Source organism: Hippocampus bargibanti, linkage group LG01 (genome assembly GCF_051943395.1).
Source record: "Hippocampus bargibanti isolate YZ-2025 linkage group LG01, ASM5194339v1, whole genome shotgun sequence".
Classification (NCBI taxonomy): domain Eukaryota; kingdom Metazoa; phylum Chordata; class Actinopteri; order Syngnathiformes; family Syngnathidae; genus Hippocampus; species Hippocampus bargibanti.
In genome coordinates, this window is record NC_142734.1 from 253,973 (window position 1) to 271,876 (window position 17,904).

General features: G+C 42.2%; 1 protein-coding gene across 1 annotated transcript in view; it reads left to right on the forward strand.

Annotated features, from left to right (window-relative positions):
- Positions 1-17,904, forward strand: part of LOC148902611 (transmembrane protein 163a) — a 23,803-nt gene continuing 5,899 nt past the window's right edge. The window contains exons 1-8 of the mRNA XM_089012054.1: positions 1-268; positions 2,500-2,772; positions 4,949-5,068; positions 7,723-7,766; positions 7,843-7,934; positions 15,080-15,176; positions 17,249-17,360; positions 17,448-17,589. Of these exons, the coding sequence (XP_088868180.1) occupies positions 2,730-2,772; positions 4,949-5,068; positions 7,723-7,766; positions 7,843-7,934; positions 15,080-15,176; positions 17,249-17,360; positions 17,448-17,589 (650 nt within the window). The 5' untranslated portion in view covers positions 1-268; positions 2,500-2,729. The remainder of the gene's footprint in view (positions 269-2,499; positions 2,773-4,948; positions 5,069-7,722; positions 7,767-7,842; positions 7,935-15,079; positions 15,177-17,248; positions 17,361-17,447; positions 17,590-17,904) is intronic.

A 17,904-nucleotide genomic window follows, 5' to 3' on the forward strand; every position in this document is an offset into this window, starting at 1 on the left:
GTATAATGTGCGCATGCGCGGTAAAGTGCATTTCCGCTTGTGTTTTTTTTTTCAAATAATGTACGGCGTACTACAACTTTTATACAGGAATTCGTCTGTGTAAGCTCTCAGTCGTACAGGAGTGGCCCATCGACGAGAAGGTTTCTTCAGCCGTCATCTGGACTTAATGAATGAAATGAAAATACAGATGACGGCTGAAGAAACTTTCTCATCGATTATACAGGAATTGTAATCGTTTATAAGGACAGCTATTAGCCAAGTTTGACAGGTAATTAATACAGTACAAAGTTTTTAAAAAGAGCTCTCCCCCCTGCTCGTTCAGGGCTATTTTTGTCACACAAACACAATCTGCAGTTTTTGAGATGTACTTTGTCTATTGCTACTCATGGCATATCGTTTAGCTAGCCACATTACAAAGCTATTTTTATTTGTTGGCACGAAGCGTTTTTTATAGGTCAGTTCATGGACATTTTTGTGTACCGTTAAGGTTTTGCAGGTACTGTAAAAGAAGCACCTTTTCAACTTCCCAAATTAAAATGTAATTCTCATTTGGTCAGCAGAGGGCGACGTCCATGCGTCCATTGAAAACAGTACAGAAAGAATGGGCGCGTGACGCCAAACGGCGACGCAGAGTGACGTGAGGTGACGTGACGTGAAGTAGGCCATGGCGCCCCACCTAGATAGATCCCCATGGCAACTGCATGGTACCCGTCCCGACCGCCGGGTGGGTCACGCGGATTTGGTCAGTCGGTGTCATTAGCGTCCGTGTGATGTTTTATCACCTCAGTGCCACTTGTGGACCAGGGAAGAGATCGCTTGTGTTTGCTCGGACAAAAATGTTTTCAACTCGTTTTGTTTTCAACGCTGTTGGCCTCCTTTCAGATCGAACGTGTGATGTGACTACCTTACTTGATTGCTTGTTTCTCACTACATTAGTCAATTAAACAAAAATATTTAGCCGCGGTCACTTTTAATTGATTTTTTTTATGCCGCTGCTCACTTGCAGAAAAACATCTATCAGCGACTCTTAAGTGACCTTGAGAGTTTTGAAAGGCGCTTAAAATGAAATGGATTATTATTATTATTATTATTATTATTATTATTATTATTATTATTATTATTATTAATATCATTATTATTAGTATGACCACTGACTGTACTGTCCAAACTCAGTCCTCAAGGTGCTTATATAAAAATAATAATAAATAATAATAATAATAATGAAATGTATTATTATTACTGTATCTATTAGCTAGCTACCTAACTATTTATTTGCTATCTATTAGCTGTCTAGCAGGCTTGCTAGCTATCTAGCTAGCTATCTAGCTGGCTAGGTAGCTATCAGCGACTGTATCGTGTGACTGTGAAGTGACTTTGAGAGTTTTGAAAGGTGCTTATAAATGAAATGGATTATTATTATGATGATGATGATGATGATGATGATGATTGTTGAGGGCCAATGTCCTGCTTGTTTTGCATCTCCCCCTTGCTGCAACACACCTGTTTGAAATGATCAGGATGTCTCCCTTGATTCTTTAGAACTTTCTAATGAGCTGATCTTTTGGATCAGGTGTGTTTTCAGCCGTGGAGGATGGGGGAAAAATGCAGGACGTCGGACGGTGAGGACCGAGTTTGGATATCTGTGACGTAAAGAAACAAGAGAGGATCCCGGTGGCTAAATATTGATCATCCCACGCCTGATTTATTTTTTGGGTATGTAAATGTATAACCGGATGCATTTGATCATTCGGTCTTTCGAAGGGGAACGCCTTGTTCGATAGTTGTCACGCACAGCGAGTGAAAATGCGGCGCAAGTAAAGAAGGAGCCTCCCCACTTCTCCTCCCGGTTCCCTCCCGGCCTTCCTTCGCCCGCACTTGTCACGCGGGCGCGACATTCTCCGAGCGCCTCGTTGGAGTTCGTGATGGCAATTGCGGCTCTTGTCAGAGAGCCGGTTTTTTTTAGATCGGCTCACTAAAAAGATCCGGCTCCCTTGGCTCCGCAAATGCCTCCTCATTTTTTTTTGTTGCTTAAATTAATAAACTACCCCAAAAAATCATGTAAAATTATGTGAAAAACGAATTACTCATATAAAAAAATCCACTATGAAATATTTTTATTGATATGGCTTTATTTATATGTGCACAAAGAGCATCCACAAACTTTCACTTTCCCTGTTGCTACTTTGGTCTGATGATCAGCTGTCACTAATTTGCTTTTCATATAAATAATGCTATGATACCAAGGAGTAAAAAAAAAACATACTTGAATAATATTAACAGCATAATGTCATAACATTTGTCCACCTGTCTACCCCCCCCCCCCCCCCCTTCTCACTGCTGCGTATGTCTGTGATTCTCCCCTCCCTCCTCTACAACGGACATCGACCAATCACGTGCGGATTTAACCGAAGACCAGGGGCGGGGAAAGGAGGACCAAAAACCGTCGGCTCCCATTTCCGGCTCCTTGTTCCTAAGCGGCTCTCTTCGTTCACTTCATAGATCCTGCCCGTTCGCGAACGACACATCACTAATAGGAGTCCCGAAGGCATCGCGCCGACGTGACGTGACGCGACGTGACGTGACGGACGCCAAAGCGCCGGACTCGCCCGCCGCCCCAGACTCGACTCGAACGAGGCAGCCCGCGCGTGGAAACGCTCAGTGCCAGCGGGCGGGAACCCCCGAGGAGCGAGAAGACCACCGGCGCCAGCCATCGGGGAGAGCTGATCGAGATGGAGCAGGAGATGACGATTGCCGACAGCATTGAGGACGGAGGTAAAGTTGACGGCGGGTCGGCGGGACGCGTCACGGTGCCTAAAGACCTTCACGTGCCAAAAGCCAAGGAAAACTCTTCCCACTTGCACATAATATTTGGAGACAAACGGCCCGTTTTGTACACGGGGAAAAACAATTGATGGATTCTCCGCCAAAGTAAATAGAGCAACATCACCCAGAAAAGATTTGTGGGCTAGCAAGCAGCATTTTGCAGCACTAAACCTGATCTGAAAACAAAAAGAACTTGACTCTCGAAGTACAACCAGTGGTGGGCCGTCGGGGCTTGCAAAGCCTTCTCTGCTGGCCTAAGAATATTGAAATCCGAGACTAATATGAATTATATTTTGTCCACCAATGAAATATCGATGAGAAGGTTTCTTCAGCCGTCATCTGTACAATTTCGAAGGTTTCGGACGTTTCGCCTCCTATCCAAGAGGCTTCGTCAGCGAACACCAATGAAATACTTCCAAATTGTCTTTCAGCTTCTTTTCCATTGTTGTTCTGCTTCCAGGTGTGTGTTTTCCAATTGAAGCATTTAACCAATCACATTTCAGCCTTCATTTGTTACCAAGGTCAGAAATCTACCTGGACGACCATGAAACACTTGCTTTAGTTAACCAATCAGACTTTGAGTTGGCAAGCCAAGGCCTAGCCGAAGGCGCTAGTAACGTCAGAGCTTTCGCAAACTATGATTGGCTCGTCAGTCACATGATTGCCAAGTCATTCGCCAATCGCAGCATCATTAGCTGCTAGTGATAATAGCATACATAATAGCAACCGGGGCTAGCACACTGTATCTTTAGCGACCATTTTTGTGTTGATTTATTCAAGATTTTGTCAGCCCACAATGGTTGAAGGAGAAGAAATGGATTTGCTAGCAGATATACTGTTAAAGCGATCTGTTAGCTATCTATTAGCTAGCTAGCTAGCTAGCTTTCTATCCGAGTTACTTAGTTATCGAATTAGCTGTCTATTAGCTAGTTTTCCTTCTGAATTACTTCCGGGTTGAGTGAAGGCCTAGCTGGCTATCTGTTAGCTAGCTAGCTAGCTTTCTGTCCGAGTTAATTAATTATCGAATTAGCTGTCTTATTAGGTAGCTAGCTTTCTAGCCGAGTTACTTCCGGGTTGAGTGAACGCTGGCGCGTGTGGCCGCCACTGCTCACCCACAGAAAAACATATCTGGTGACTGTAAAGTGACCTTGAGAGTTTTGGAAGGCGCTTAGAAATGGAATATGTTATTATTATTTTCAAGACGGACTTTTCAAGCATAGCTATCATCAAGAAAGGTTGGACAGCTCCGAAGCTAGCAAATGTAGCAAATAATATTGCAATTTGATGAGGTTATCTAGTGGACATGTGGTAAATGACACCACATTGTGCGGTGTGGAGTGATTGAAACGTAGCGCACCCGAAGGCCGAGGAGTGACATGTACGGCCCGCCACCGCCCGAAAGAATATACACTAAGTGCGTCTTGTTGGAAAGCAGTGCAAATGGATATCAATTGGCTTGAATATCAGAGGGATAATCGAAATAAATGGGTGAAAAGCAAAAAAAGCAAAGAGCAACTTATTCTACTTGAAAGTCTCAAGTAACGCTGTACTCAACGAGAAAAAAACATGATGGACTTTCTTAATTCAGTTATGCTTTCATTGAATTAGAGGAGCCCCGCCCGCATACCACGAGGAGACACTGTTTGAAACACTGAAAGCACCATTGGAATCTTTATTTTGGCATTTCCATCATCTTTACCTTGCGTCTGCTTTTTAAAAATGCAATATATATTTTTTTTAATAACACAAGCGGCGAGCAAAAAGCAAGCGTTATTTGGCTTTTGCATCTAGAGACAAATCTTCCAAATGATCGACTCAACCCACATCCATCGGCGTCGGTCAAAAAGCTTCACAATTGACTGTTCCTCGTACATGCTTATTATTATCAATGTCAAAGTTAAAGCTTTATTGTCAAATATGCGTACAAAAAGGAATCAGAATAAAGGTTTTCTGAATCGGATTTTTTTTTCTGATGATGATGACGATACTAGTGCAGCGTGTTCTAGCGGAGACAAATTCCTTGTGTGTTCTACATGACATGCTCTCTTTCTTGCCTTTTACACCAAAGAGTCGGAGTATATGAAGTTAGCAGTAGCGTGAGCATGTCCGGTTTTGTTGGCCGCAGGTCTTCTGGAGAGCAGCATGCGCCTGAAACCGCACGAGGCGCAAAGCTACCGCAAGAAGGCCCTGTGGGTTTCTTGGGCGTCCATCGGAGCTACGATCATCCTGGCCATCGCCGCTTTCAGTGAGTGACCGGACTTCAAAATATCTCCACGAGACTTGCGTTATACTGTGTGGTCAAAGAAAACGCTCTTCACTCTGGTGACATCATCTCATTTTGTTAGCCAACTTTTTGGCCCACAAACATTAAATTCGCCAGCATACAATCTTTGCCGGCGGAGTAGTTTTCGGCGAATGAGCACCAAACCACACGGTCGAACAGCGCTATGGTGGCTGGCGGACTAGTTTTCATCACCGCTTTCTTTGAGTGCAGATGTGTTTTGTTATCGAGTGGACTACTTTTGTTATTATGGGACAGAAAAAGACCCCGTCACAGGCTAGTGTTGAGGACACAAAAGAAAATGACGGTTGAGCAGAAGAAGGAAAAAAAAAACACCAACGAGGTGTGCGTTTGTGTGACTTAGCGTCCCAGTACCGGTATGCTAGGTTGACCGTTGCTACGTGTGGCTAAAGGTGTTTCTGTGTTGTCCAAGCCACGGTCTCGGGCAATAGAAGAGGTTGAAAAACTTCTGTTCATTTGGATTAACGAAAAGCAGCTGGCAGGTGACAGTGCGAGTGAGGGTATTATTGCAGAGAAGGCACAGCAACTTCACTTGGATATCATCAATAGGCAACTACATCAACAACCATCACAAAGGTAAATAAAACCACTTTATTATACAGTACAGTTTATTTCTTTAATTATAATACCATAGCACATTTATTATAAACAAAATAAGGTATATTTTGTGTAGTTTTAAGGCTTATTTTGAAGAAAAATATGTGTTATGGGGACCTGGGAACGGATTATTCTCAATTTAATAGTTTCTTATGGGAAATAAATATTTGGCAGACCAACATTTCACGTTACACACACTTTCTGGGAAGTTTGTAAGCTGAGGTATCACTGTACGTTATTCAGTGTATTTTGCGCACCCCAAAGCCAATGTGTGCCTTTCTCACGGATCCGTTCTCTGTCAAACATTAGCGTCGCAGTGCTGGCGCGCGTGAAACTTTGTCATGTGCGGCGGTGCCTCGTTGACTTGTAATGAACACTGGCGTGCTAGGCTAGGTCTCGTCTCGGCATCTTCACGAGACACCAGAATAGAAATTCTGGCTCCTGCACTCCTCTTCTTCTTCTTCTTCTTCTTGTTGTTGTTGTGACTACGTAATTAAGAGAATTTGAGCAAATGGGGTGCTGTGAGTTAAAATGGAGCTAGCTCTGTGTTGCTCACAATACTGTGGCAGACCAAGTAGACCGCCGTTCCTAAATGTAGTTGGCTTTTGTTGTTTCATGCTTGGGGTTGCACATGATACTCCCTGTGCCTTTTATATATATATATATATATATATATATATATATATATATATATATATATATATATATATATATATTAATATATACAAAAACATTGAAAATACACCATTTGTTGGGGAGTGCGCCTTATACTCTGATGCACCTTATATATGCAAATAGTTTGAAAACACACCATTCATTGGGCGGGTGAGCCTTATACTCAGGTGCGCCTTATACATGGGAAATTACATGCTGTTTTTCCAAACAAGACCAAAAGGATAAGGTTGATTTTTTTGCAATTGTAGTTTCCAATGTATATTTTTCTAGTACAGCGCACAACAGCGCGGTGCCATCGTTGCCGCAAGGTTGCGAATTCCGTTTGTTTTCCTCTCTTCCAAAGAGCCAAGCGGCGTGTTCGTAATGGCGTGCTAGAAACCTCCACGTCAGTCAGTGTTCAACGTATGAAGAAACGCAAGTGGAGAGACTGTCGTGTAAGATAATCAAAGATGAGCAGGAGGAATGGAGGATTTGTCTATTTTTGCAGTACAAGTAGCATGAAAGGGAAGCGAGTGCTTAGCGTGCATAAGTGAGGAGGGCCTGTCGGCGCCCCCCTAGAGACTCTCACTAAAAATAAACCAGGGCGGAGAGGAACCCTCCCCGCTTGCCATTTGCATCCTCCCGTTTTCCCTCTCACGCCAATTGCAGGTGTGCGCGACCATGCGCGCCAATGTTGACCATTGGCTGTGTTCTGCCATCGGCGTTTGGTTGGAGGCCGCCACAAAATTGGACAAAATCTGATTTGAACGGCGGGAAAAAAAACATTGTCAGCGCCCTAGCCGCTCTCGAGGACTCGCACACCGCAAGAATACAAAGAAGGGCGCAGAAAGTCATACCGGACCCTCCGCACCCTGCTCACCACCTTTTCCAGCGACCTCCCTCAGGCAGGCGCTACCGATCCACGCGCACCAAATCCAGCAGACATTTAAACAGCCGTTAACTCTCGAAACAGTAACCCAAATAAAACTGGATAATAATAATAATCATCATCATCATCATAATAATACATTTCATTTATAAGCGCCTTTCAAAACTCTCAAGGCAACTTTCCAGTCACAGTACAAGTCCCTCAGCGGGTGAGCAGTGGCAGTCTCAATCAACCTGGAAGTAACTCAAATAGATAGAAAGCTATCCAGCTCGCCTGTCGAGCTAGCTAGCCGGCCAGCCAGCTAGCTAAGAGATAGCACATTTGTACCAATGATCCATTTGATTTCTAAGCGCCTTTGACAACTCTCAAGGTCAGAACCTCCGCTGCCGATGGACTTGGGACCACGTGTCTACACGGTCTCTAGTAGATCTCATCCCATTCTTGTGCTGTTTTCCAGCTGTGTCCATCATGCGCCACAGCGCCTCCGCATTTGGATTTGCCGTAAGTGAAATTCACTTGATCTGAAATGTGCGTCAAGTGAAATCTTCTTGATCAATACTCTTCAATGTGTGTTTAGTTTGACGCCACGCTGGACGTCCTGTCGTCTGTGATTGTCGTGTGGCGTTACAGCAATGCCGCGGCCGTCCACTCGGCCCATCGGGAATACGTGTGAGTAACGAGGCGCATCTTGCTCGTTCGTTCGTTCGTCCGTACACCGCCGAGCCGGTCGGAAACTAGCAGTGAAGTCGCCGATAACCCAACATATTTCCCCTTTTGTGGGGACATGAAAGGCTTTCGGATTCTGAAATGAATGAATGAATGAATTAAAAAGGAACTCTGCATGGAGATAAACTTCAACATAGTCAAACCCACTAAGCAGTTAGAGGACAACCGACGCCTCCGGACAAGTTGTGTCCGTCATTTGTAAAAAACATGGTTGTTTTTTTCGCCTAAAAACGCCTTGCTATACATGGTCGTTTTTTTTTTTCAGCTAAAAACGCCTTACTATACATGGTCGGTTTTTCGGGCCAAAAACACCTTATTATTCATGGTCGTTTTTTGCGGGCTAAAAACGCCTTGCTATACATGGTAGTTTTTTTCGAACTAAAAACGCCTTACACTACATGGTCGTTTTTTGCGGGCTAAAAACGCCTTACTATACATGGTCATTTTTTTCCGGCTAAAAACGCCTTACGATGCATTGTCGTTTTTTCGGCTAAAAACGCCTTACTATACATGGTCGTTTTTTTCGGACTAAAAACGCCTTACTATACATGGTCGTTTTTTTCGGCTAAAAACGCCTTATTATACATGGTCATTTTTTTCGGGCTAAAAACGCCTTACTATACATGGTCGTTTTTTTCGGCTAAAAACGCCTTACTATACATGGTCGTTTTTTTCGGCTAAAAACGCCTTATTATACATGGTCATTTTTTTCGGGCTAAAAACGCCTTACTATACATGGTCGTTTTTTTCGGCTAAAAACGCCTTACTATACATGGTCATTTTTTTCCGGCTAAAAACGCCTTACGATGCATTGTCGTTTTTTCGGCTAAAAACGCCTTACTATACATGGTCGTTTTTTTCGGACTAAAAACGGCTTACTATACATGGTCGTTTTTTTCGGCTAAAAACGCCTTATTATACATGGTCATTTTTTTCGGGCTAAAAACGCCTTACTATACATGGTCGTTTTTTTCGGCTAAAAACGCCTTATTATACATGGTCATTTTTTTCGGTTAAAAACGCATTACCATACATGATGTTTTTTTTTGGCCTAAAAACGCCTTACTATACATGGTCGGTTTTTCGGGCCAAAAACACCTTATTATTCATGGTCGTTTTTTGCGGGCTAAAAACGCCTTATTATACTTGGTCATTTTTTTCCGGCTAAAAACGCCTTACGATGCATTGTCGTTTTTTCGGCTAAAAACGCCTTGCTATACATGGTCGTTTTTTTCGGCTAAAAACGCCTTATTATACATGGTCATTTTTTTCGGGCTAAAAACGCCTTACTATACATGGTCGTTTTTTTCGGCTAAAAACGCCTTACTATACATGGTCATTTTTTTCCGGCTAAAAACGCCTTACGATGCATTGTCGTTTTTTCGGCTAAAAACGCCTTACTATACATGGTCGTTTTTTTCGGACTAAAAACGCCTTACTATACATGGTCGTTTTTTTCGGCTAAAAACGCCTTACTATACATGGTCATTTTTTTCCGGCTAAAAACGCCTTACGATGCATTGTCGTTTTTTCGGCTAAAAACGCCTAAACGCCTTACTATTCATGGTCATTTTTTTCGGACTAAAAACGCCTTATTATACATGGTCATTTTTTGCGGGCTAAAAACGGCTTACTATACACGGTGGTTTTTTTTGGGCTAAAAACGCCTTGCTATACATGGTCGTTTTTTTCGGGCCAAAAACGCCTTACTATACATGGTCGTTTTTTTACGGCTAAAAACGCCTTACTATACATGGTCGTTTTTTTCGGGCCAAAAACGCCTTACTATACATGGTCGTTTTTTTCGGCTAAAAACGCCTTACTATACATGGTCATTTTTTTCCGGCTAAAAACGCCTTACGATGCATTGTCGTTTTTTCGGCTAAAAACGCCTTATTATACATGGTCGTTTTTTTCGGACTAAAAATGCCTTACTATACATGGTCGTTTTTTTCGGCTAAAAACGCCTTATTATACATGGTCATTTTTTTCGGACTAAAAACGCCTTATTATACATGGTCATTTTTTGCGGGCTAAAAACGCCTTACTATACATGGTCGTTTTTTGCGGGCTAAAAACGCCTTACTATACATGGTCATTTTTTTCCGGCTAAAAACGCCTTACGATGCATTGTCGTTTTTTCGGCTAAAAACGCCTTACTATACATGGTCGTTTTTTTCGGACTAAAAACGCCTTACTATACATGGTCGTTTTTTTCGGCTAAAAACGCCTTATTATACATGGTCATTTTTTTCGGGCTAAAAACGCCTTACTATACATGGTCGTTTTTTTCGGCTAAAAACGCCTTACTATACATGGTCGTTTTTTTCGGCTAAAAACGCCTTATTATACATGGTCGTTTTTTTCGGCTAAAAACGCCTTACTATACATGGTCATTTTTTTCCGGCTAAAAACGCCTTACGATGCATTGTCGTTTTTTCGGCTAAAAACGCCTTACTATACATGGTCGTTTTTTTCGGACTAAAAACGGCTTACTATACATGGTCGTTTTTTTCGGCTAAAAACGCCTTATTATACATGGTCATTTTTTTCGGGCTAAAAACGCCTTACTATACATGGTCGTTTTTTTCGGCTAAAAACGCCTTATTATACATGGTCATTTTTTTCGGTTAAAAACGCATTACCATACATGATGTTTTTTTTTGGCCTAAAAACGCCTTACTATACATGGTCATTTTTTTCGGGCCAAAAACACCTTATTATTCATGGTCGTTTTTTGCGGGCTAAAAACGCCTTATTATACTTGGTCATTTTTTTCCAGCTAAAAACGCCTTACGATGCATTGTCGTTTTTTCGGCTAAAAACGCCTTGCTATACATGGTCGTTTTTTTCGGCTAAAAACGCCTTATTATACATGGTCATTTTTTTCGGGCTAAAAACGCCTTACTATACATGGTCGTTTTTTTCGGCTAAAAACGCCTTACTATACATGGTCATTTTTTTCCGGCTAAAAACGCCTTACGATGCATTGTCGTTTTTTCGGCTAAAAACGCCTTACTATACATGGTCGTTTTTTTCGGACTAAAAACGCCTTACTATACATGGTCGTTTTTTTCGGCTAAAAACGCCTTACTATACATGGTCATTTTTTTCCGGCTAAAAACGCCTTACGATGCATTGTCGTTTTTTCGGCTAAAAACGCCTTACTATTCATGGTCATTTTTTTCGGACTAAAAACGCCTTATTATACATGGTCATTTTTTGCGGGCTAAAAACGGCTTACTATACACGGTGGTTTTTTTTGGGCTAAAAACGCCTTGCTATACATGGTCGTTTTTTTCGGGCCAAAAACGCCTTACTATACATGGTCGTTTTTTTCCGGCTAAAAACGCCTTACTATACATGGTCGTTTTTTTCGGGCCAAAAACGCCTTACTATACATGGTCGTTTTTTTCGGCTAAAAACGCCTTACTATACATGGTCATTTTTTTCCGGCTAAAAACGCCTTACGATGCATTGTCGTTTTTTTCGGCTAAAAACGCCTTATTATACATGGTCGTTTTTTTCGGACTAAAAACGCCTTACTATACATGGTCGTTTTTTTCGGCTAAAAACGCCTTACTATACATGGTCATTTTTTTCGGACTAAAAACGCCTTATTATTCATGGTCGTTTTTTGCGGGCTAAAAACGCCTTACTATACATGGTCGTTTTTTGCGGGCTAAAATCGCCTTGCTATACATGGTCGTTTTTTTCCGGCTAAAAACGCCTTGCTATACATGGTCGTTTTTTTCGGCTAAAAACGCCTTACTATACATGGTCGTTTTTTTCGGTCTAAAAACGCCTTACTATACATGGTCGTTTTTTTCCGGCTAAAAACGCCTTACTATACATGGTCATTTTTTTCGGGCTAAAAACGCCTTACTATACATGGTCGTTTTTTTCGGCTAAAAACGCCTTACTATACATGGTCGTTTTTTTCGGCTAAAAACGCCTTATTATACATGGTCATTTTTTTCGGGCTAAAAACGCCTTACTATACATGGTCGTTTTTTTGGGCTAAAAACGCCTTACTATACATGGTCATTTTTTTCCGGCTAAAAACGCCTTACGATGCATTGTCGTTTTTTCGGCTAAAAACGCCTTACTATACATGGTCGTTTTTTTCGGACTAAAAACGCCTTACTATACATGGTCGTTTTTTTCGGCTAAAAACGCCTTATTATACATGGTCATTTTTTTCGGGCTAAAAACGCCTTACTATACATGGTCGTTTTTTTCGGCTAAAAACGCCTTATTATACATGGTCATTTTTTTCGGTTAAAAACGCATTACCATACATGATGTTTTTTTTTGGCCTAAAAACGCCTTACTATACATGGTCGTTTTTTTCGGGCCAAAAACACCTTATTATTCATGGTCGTTTTTTGCGGGCTAAAAACGCCTTATTATACTTGGTCATTTTTTTCCAGCTAAAAACGCCTTACGATGCATTGTCGTTTTTTCGGCTAAAAACGCCTTGCTATACATGGTCGTTTTTTTCGGCTAAAAACGCCTTATTATACATGGTCATTTTTTTCGGGCTAAAAACGCCTTACTATACATGGTCGTTTTTTTCGGCTAAAAACGCCTTACTATACATGGTCATTTTTTTCCGGCTAAAAACGCCTTACGATGCATTGTCGTTTTTTCGGCTAAAAACGCCTTACTATACATGGTCGTTTTTTTCGGACTAAAAACGCCTTACTATACATGGTCGTTTTTTTCGGCTAAAAACGCCTTACTATACATGGTCATTTTTTTCCGGCTAAAAACGCCTTACGATGCATTGTCGTTTTTTTCGGCTAAAAACGCCTTACTATTCATGGTCATTTTTTTCGGACTAAAAACGCCTTATTATACATGGTCATTTTTTGCGGGCTAAAAACGGCTTACTATACACGGTGGTTTTTTTTGGGCTAAAAACGCCTTGCTATACATGGTCGTTTTTTTTCGGGCCAAAAACGCCTTACTATACATGGTCGTTTTTTTCCGGCTAAAAACGCCTTACTATACATGGTCGTTTTTTTCGGGCCAAAAACGCCTTACTATACATGGTCGTTTTTTTCGGCTAAAAACGCCTTACTATACATGGTCATTTTTTTCCGGCTAAAAACGCCTTACGATGCATTGTCGTTTTTTCGGCTAAAAACGCCTTATTATACATGGTCGTTTTTTTCGGACTAAAAATGCCTTACTATACATGGTCGTTTTTTTCGGCTAAAAACGCCTTATTATACATGGTCATTTTTTTCGGGCTAAAAACGCCTTACTATACATGGTCGTTTTTTTCGGCTAAAAACGGCTTACTATTCATGGTCATTTTTTTCGGACTAAAAACGCCTTACTATACATGGTCGTTTTTTTCGGCTAAAAACGCCTTATTATACATGGTCATTTTTTTCCGGCTAAAAACGCCTTACTATACATGGTCGTTTTTTTCCGCTAAAAACGGCTTACTATTCATGGTCATTTTTTTCGGACTAAAAACGCCTTACTATACATGGTCGTTTTTTTTGGACTAAAAACGCCTTACTATACATGGTCGTTTTTTTCGGCTAAAAACGGCTTACTATTCATGGTCATTTTTTTCGGACTAAAAACGCCTTACTATACATGGTCGTTTTTTTCGGCTAAAAACGCCTTATTATACATGGTCATTTTTTTTCCGGCTAAAAACGCCTTACGATGCATTGTCGTTTTTTCGGCTAAAAACGCCTTACTATTCATGGTCATTTTTTTCGGACTAAAAACGCCTTATTATACATGGTCATTTTTTGCGGGCTAAAAACGGCTTACTATACACGGTGGGTTTTTTTGGGCTAAAAACGCCTTGCTATACATGGTCGTTTTTTGCGGGCTAAAAACACCTTACTATACATGGTCGTTTTTTTCGGGCCAAAAACGCCTTACTATACATGGTCGTTTTTTTCCGGCTAAAAACGCCTTACTATACATGGTCGTTTTTTTCGGGCCAAAAACGCCTTACTATACATGGTCGTTTTTTTCCGGCTAAAAACGCCTTGCTATACATGGTCGTTTTTTTCGGGCCAAAAACGCCTTACTATACATGGTCGTTTTTTTCGGGCCAAAAACGCCTTGCTATACATGGTCGTTTTTTGCGGGCTAAAAACGCCTTACTATACATGGTCGTTTTTTGGGCTAAAAACATGGTCGTTTTTGTAATCAAAATAAGAAAGGGCTTTGATGTCCCCCAATGGGGACATTACCAAGAAGTGGAAATGCCGGGGATTGAACCGGGAACATCATACATGGAAAGTAGGCACTCTACCACTGAGCTACATCCCCATATTAGATTGTGACAACACAGTTTCAGGTGAAAAACGTCTTATGATACATGGTCATTTTTTTTCATTTAAAAACACGTTCCTTTACATGGCCATTTTTTTCCGCCAAAAACGCCTTACTATTCATGGTTGTTTTTTTCCGGCTAAAAAAGCCTTACTATACACGGTCGTTCTTCCGTCCAAAAACGCCTCACTATACACGGTCGTTTTTTTTCAGGCTAAAAACGCCTTGCTATACATGGTCGTTTTTTTTTTGCGCTAAAAACGCCTTACAATACATGTTTTTTTTTTTCAGGCTAAAAACGCCTTACTATAAATGGCCGTTTTTTTGTGTCTGGTTGTGATTTCAAAATAGGGGTTTCAACGAATATAAGTATGGTTACAAATTGTGGTTCAAAGTGAAGAACTAGGAGGCAGGTGTCAAGTCTTTATTTCGACTTTATTGAAAAGGTTCAATCAGGCAATGAAATACTCTACTACTACTACTACTAACAATAAAAACAACAATTAAAAAAACGTCAAATAATGTCGGTTGTCCTTTCAGGGTGCGCCTTATACTCCGATGCGCCTTATATATGAAAGAAGTTTGAAAAGACACCATTCATTGGAGGTGGGCCGAGGGTTCGGGTTGGCCTTACGCACCGGAAAATCCGGTCATCTCTGTGACCACAATGAGCCTTTTACATAAATGAAAAAGCTATGGAGCGTTAATTCCGGCGGATATCCATGTGGAGGTGTGGCTCTGCCGACAAGTGACGATTTGCATCCTTCCCGCCGCAGAGCCTGCGTCATCCTTGGCGTCATTTTCATCTTGTCCTCCTTGTGCATATTGGCGAAGGCCATCCATGACCTGGCCACCAAGCTCCTGCCTGAAGTGGTAAGAATCAAGCAATATGGATCGCATTGTAGTTTGTACAGCCGCCCCCATTTCAAGCTCAGAAAACTCCAGAGCTAAATTACAAAGTACACTCATACCTCGGTTTCCGAACCCCCTGGCTTCCGAACTTTCCGGTTTACGAACGTTAAATTTATAAAAAAAAAATTACCTTGGCATACAAACTATTTTTCGGGATACGCACGGAGCGCCACGATGAGTGACCTGTCGTTCACAAACGAGCCCGTTCTTCTAACAAGAAAATGGCGGCCGGCTGTTTTGGTCCTCTATTCTCCGCCCCCAGTCTTTGGTTAAAGCCAGGTGATTGATCAAGAACGCAGCGGTGAGGGGAGGTGGTTTAAACATTAAAGAGACAGGCAGACGACAGGGAGAGAGTTTCAACTTTGAGAGTTGAAAGGCAGAGTGTAGACTGCAAGGTTAAAATATCCCATCAACCAGGCTCCACAAACAACCCGCACAAGCCATCTGTACACTTGATGCAAAAAGCTATCAACCCAGCTAAAAAGAACACAATTGATGAGGAACAAGGTAAAATGATGGCAGAGAAAGGACCTTCACGTTCCTCAAGATGGTGAAAGAAGAAGGCTACGTTCCTCGTCTCGTGTTTAATGCTGATGAAAGCGGCCACTCCATTCCACCAAGCCATCAACGATCCATCACAAAGGTCAATAAAAGTACTTTATCATACAATACAATTTATTTCTTTAATTATTGCACATTTATTTTACGTAAAATAAGGTGTACTTTGTGTAGTTTTAAGGCGTAGAAAATGTTTTATGGGGAACTGGTTCGTAAGCCAAGGTATCGCTGTCCTTGGGTCACATGGGCGCAAGGGGCCAATCATTCCTTGCGTCTCGCACCCGAGCGTTAACACTTGGAAAGAAGGACTGCACATCTTTGTTCGAGATTTCGAGAGCAGGTCTGAAGTAGAACGCGGCTGTCGCACGATGGGAGAAGCCTCGCTGTCAGAAGAAACGCATTTTCACAGTGAAGTGATCAAGGCAAACTCGGCATTATCAGCCTGTGAGTGACTTAGTAGCATAGCTGCCGTTATCGCTAGCAGTTGAACAAATAGCCCAGGCGTGGTTGCATTTGTCCGCTTGTGTGTTTTTGGAATAAGCCTGATCCTCCTGCCATCTTAGCTTAGTTGAAGACAAAATGGTTTATACTGTTAATACATTTGAAAACTTCCAATATGTCGCCGCTTGGAATTGAAGCGGATTTACGTGAGACAGGAGATGTCAAACAATCTCTTTTGGTCAAGGGATGCTACAGGTTTGTGTTATCTTTCAACGTTCATAGTCCACCATTAAGTCCCTGATCCACTGGTGAAAAGGATGCTTTGATCTTCTCCTCTTTCTTGTTTCACTAGATCACCTCTTTCATTGGATTGGATTAGCCTCTATTTGTCTCGCAGTGGAGAAATTTACATTTCACAGCAGCAAAGTTATACAAGTAAGAGGAAAGGAAAGTAGAAGTAGAAAAACAAAATACAGGAGCTGCTGTCAAGGCAGCTACTCTCCCGACGCCATCTTGAAGTCAAAAGAAGAAAAAAAGCTAAATAACAAATAATATGGCATCACAAAGACAGAGAGTCGTTCATCCTTAAGCACTTTCTGTACCCTCTTTGCTGCATGAAGCAGTCCCAGATGAAACAAGAGAGGATCAAAGTGTCCTTTTCACCAGTGGATCAGGGACGTTATGGTGAAATGTGCACATCTGCTTCAAGCTAAATGTTGAAAGCCAACAGGGATCCGTAGCATCCATTGACAAAAAGAGACTGTGTCGCATCTCCCGTCCCACGTAAATCCGCTTCAATTCCAAGCCGCGACAATTCCACATTTGTTTCGGCGCTCTGCAGACTGAACAAAGCGGCGTGGTGAAAATGCTGCCCATTCCAGGCACACAAAAGCACGATGGCCCCTGAGCTCTCCGGCGATGACAGAAGTAGCAGCGACATTCCTCCCAATCAAAAACTGTGCTGGCATATTCATGCTGCCAAAAAAGATTGCTGGCATTGCGCTGCTCTAGTGATCGCATCCGTGCCTTCCCAGGATGTTTTCCTCTTCAGCGTCTCCATCGTCAGCGGCGTGGTCTGCATCTTCCTGGCCACCGTCAAGTTCATGCTGGGCAAGGTGCTCACCAGTCGGGCCCTCGTTACAGACGGTACGCCATTTGCGCTCTGCTAGCGGCGCTCTGCTAGCGCCGATGAGGCAGCAAAGGCCAAGCGGCGGCGTGTTTTTCTGTTTTCAGGATTTAACTCTCTGGTGGGGGGCGTCATGGGCTTCTCCATTCTGATCAGCGCCGAGGTGTTCAAGCACGAGCCCGTCATCTGGTACCTGGACGGGACTGTAGGTGTCCTCATTGGCCTGATCATCTTTGCCTACGGAGTCAAGTGAGTCAAAGATGCTTTGGCACCCTTTCTGCAAGGCTTTTCAATCAAATATCGACTTTGTGACTGATTGTAGAAGTCTCACGGTGGAGAAATGGACATTTCACAGCAGCAAAGTTATGGGAGGAAAGGAAAGAAAGAAGTAGAAAAACAAAATACAGGAGCTGCTTGAATGGCGGCCACTCTTGCAGCGCCATCTTCAAGTCAACAGAACAAAAATATGACAACGCCAAGACAGCCATTCCATCTTAAGCCGTGAAAAAGGAAAAGATTTACCTAGCTGGCTCCTCGCTAGCTAGCTAGCGAGAAGCCAGCCGC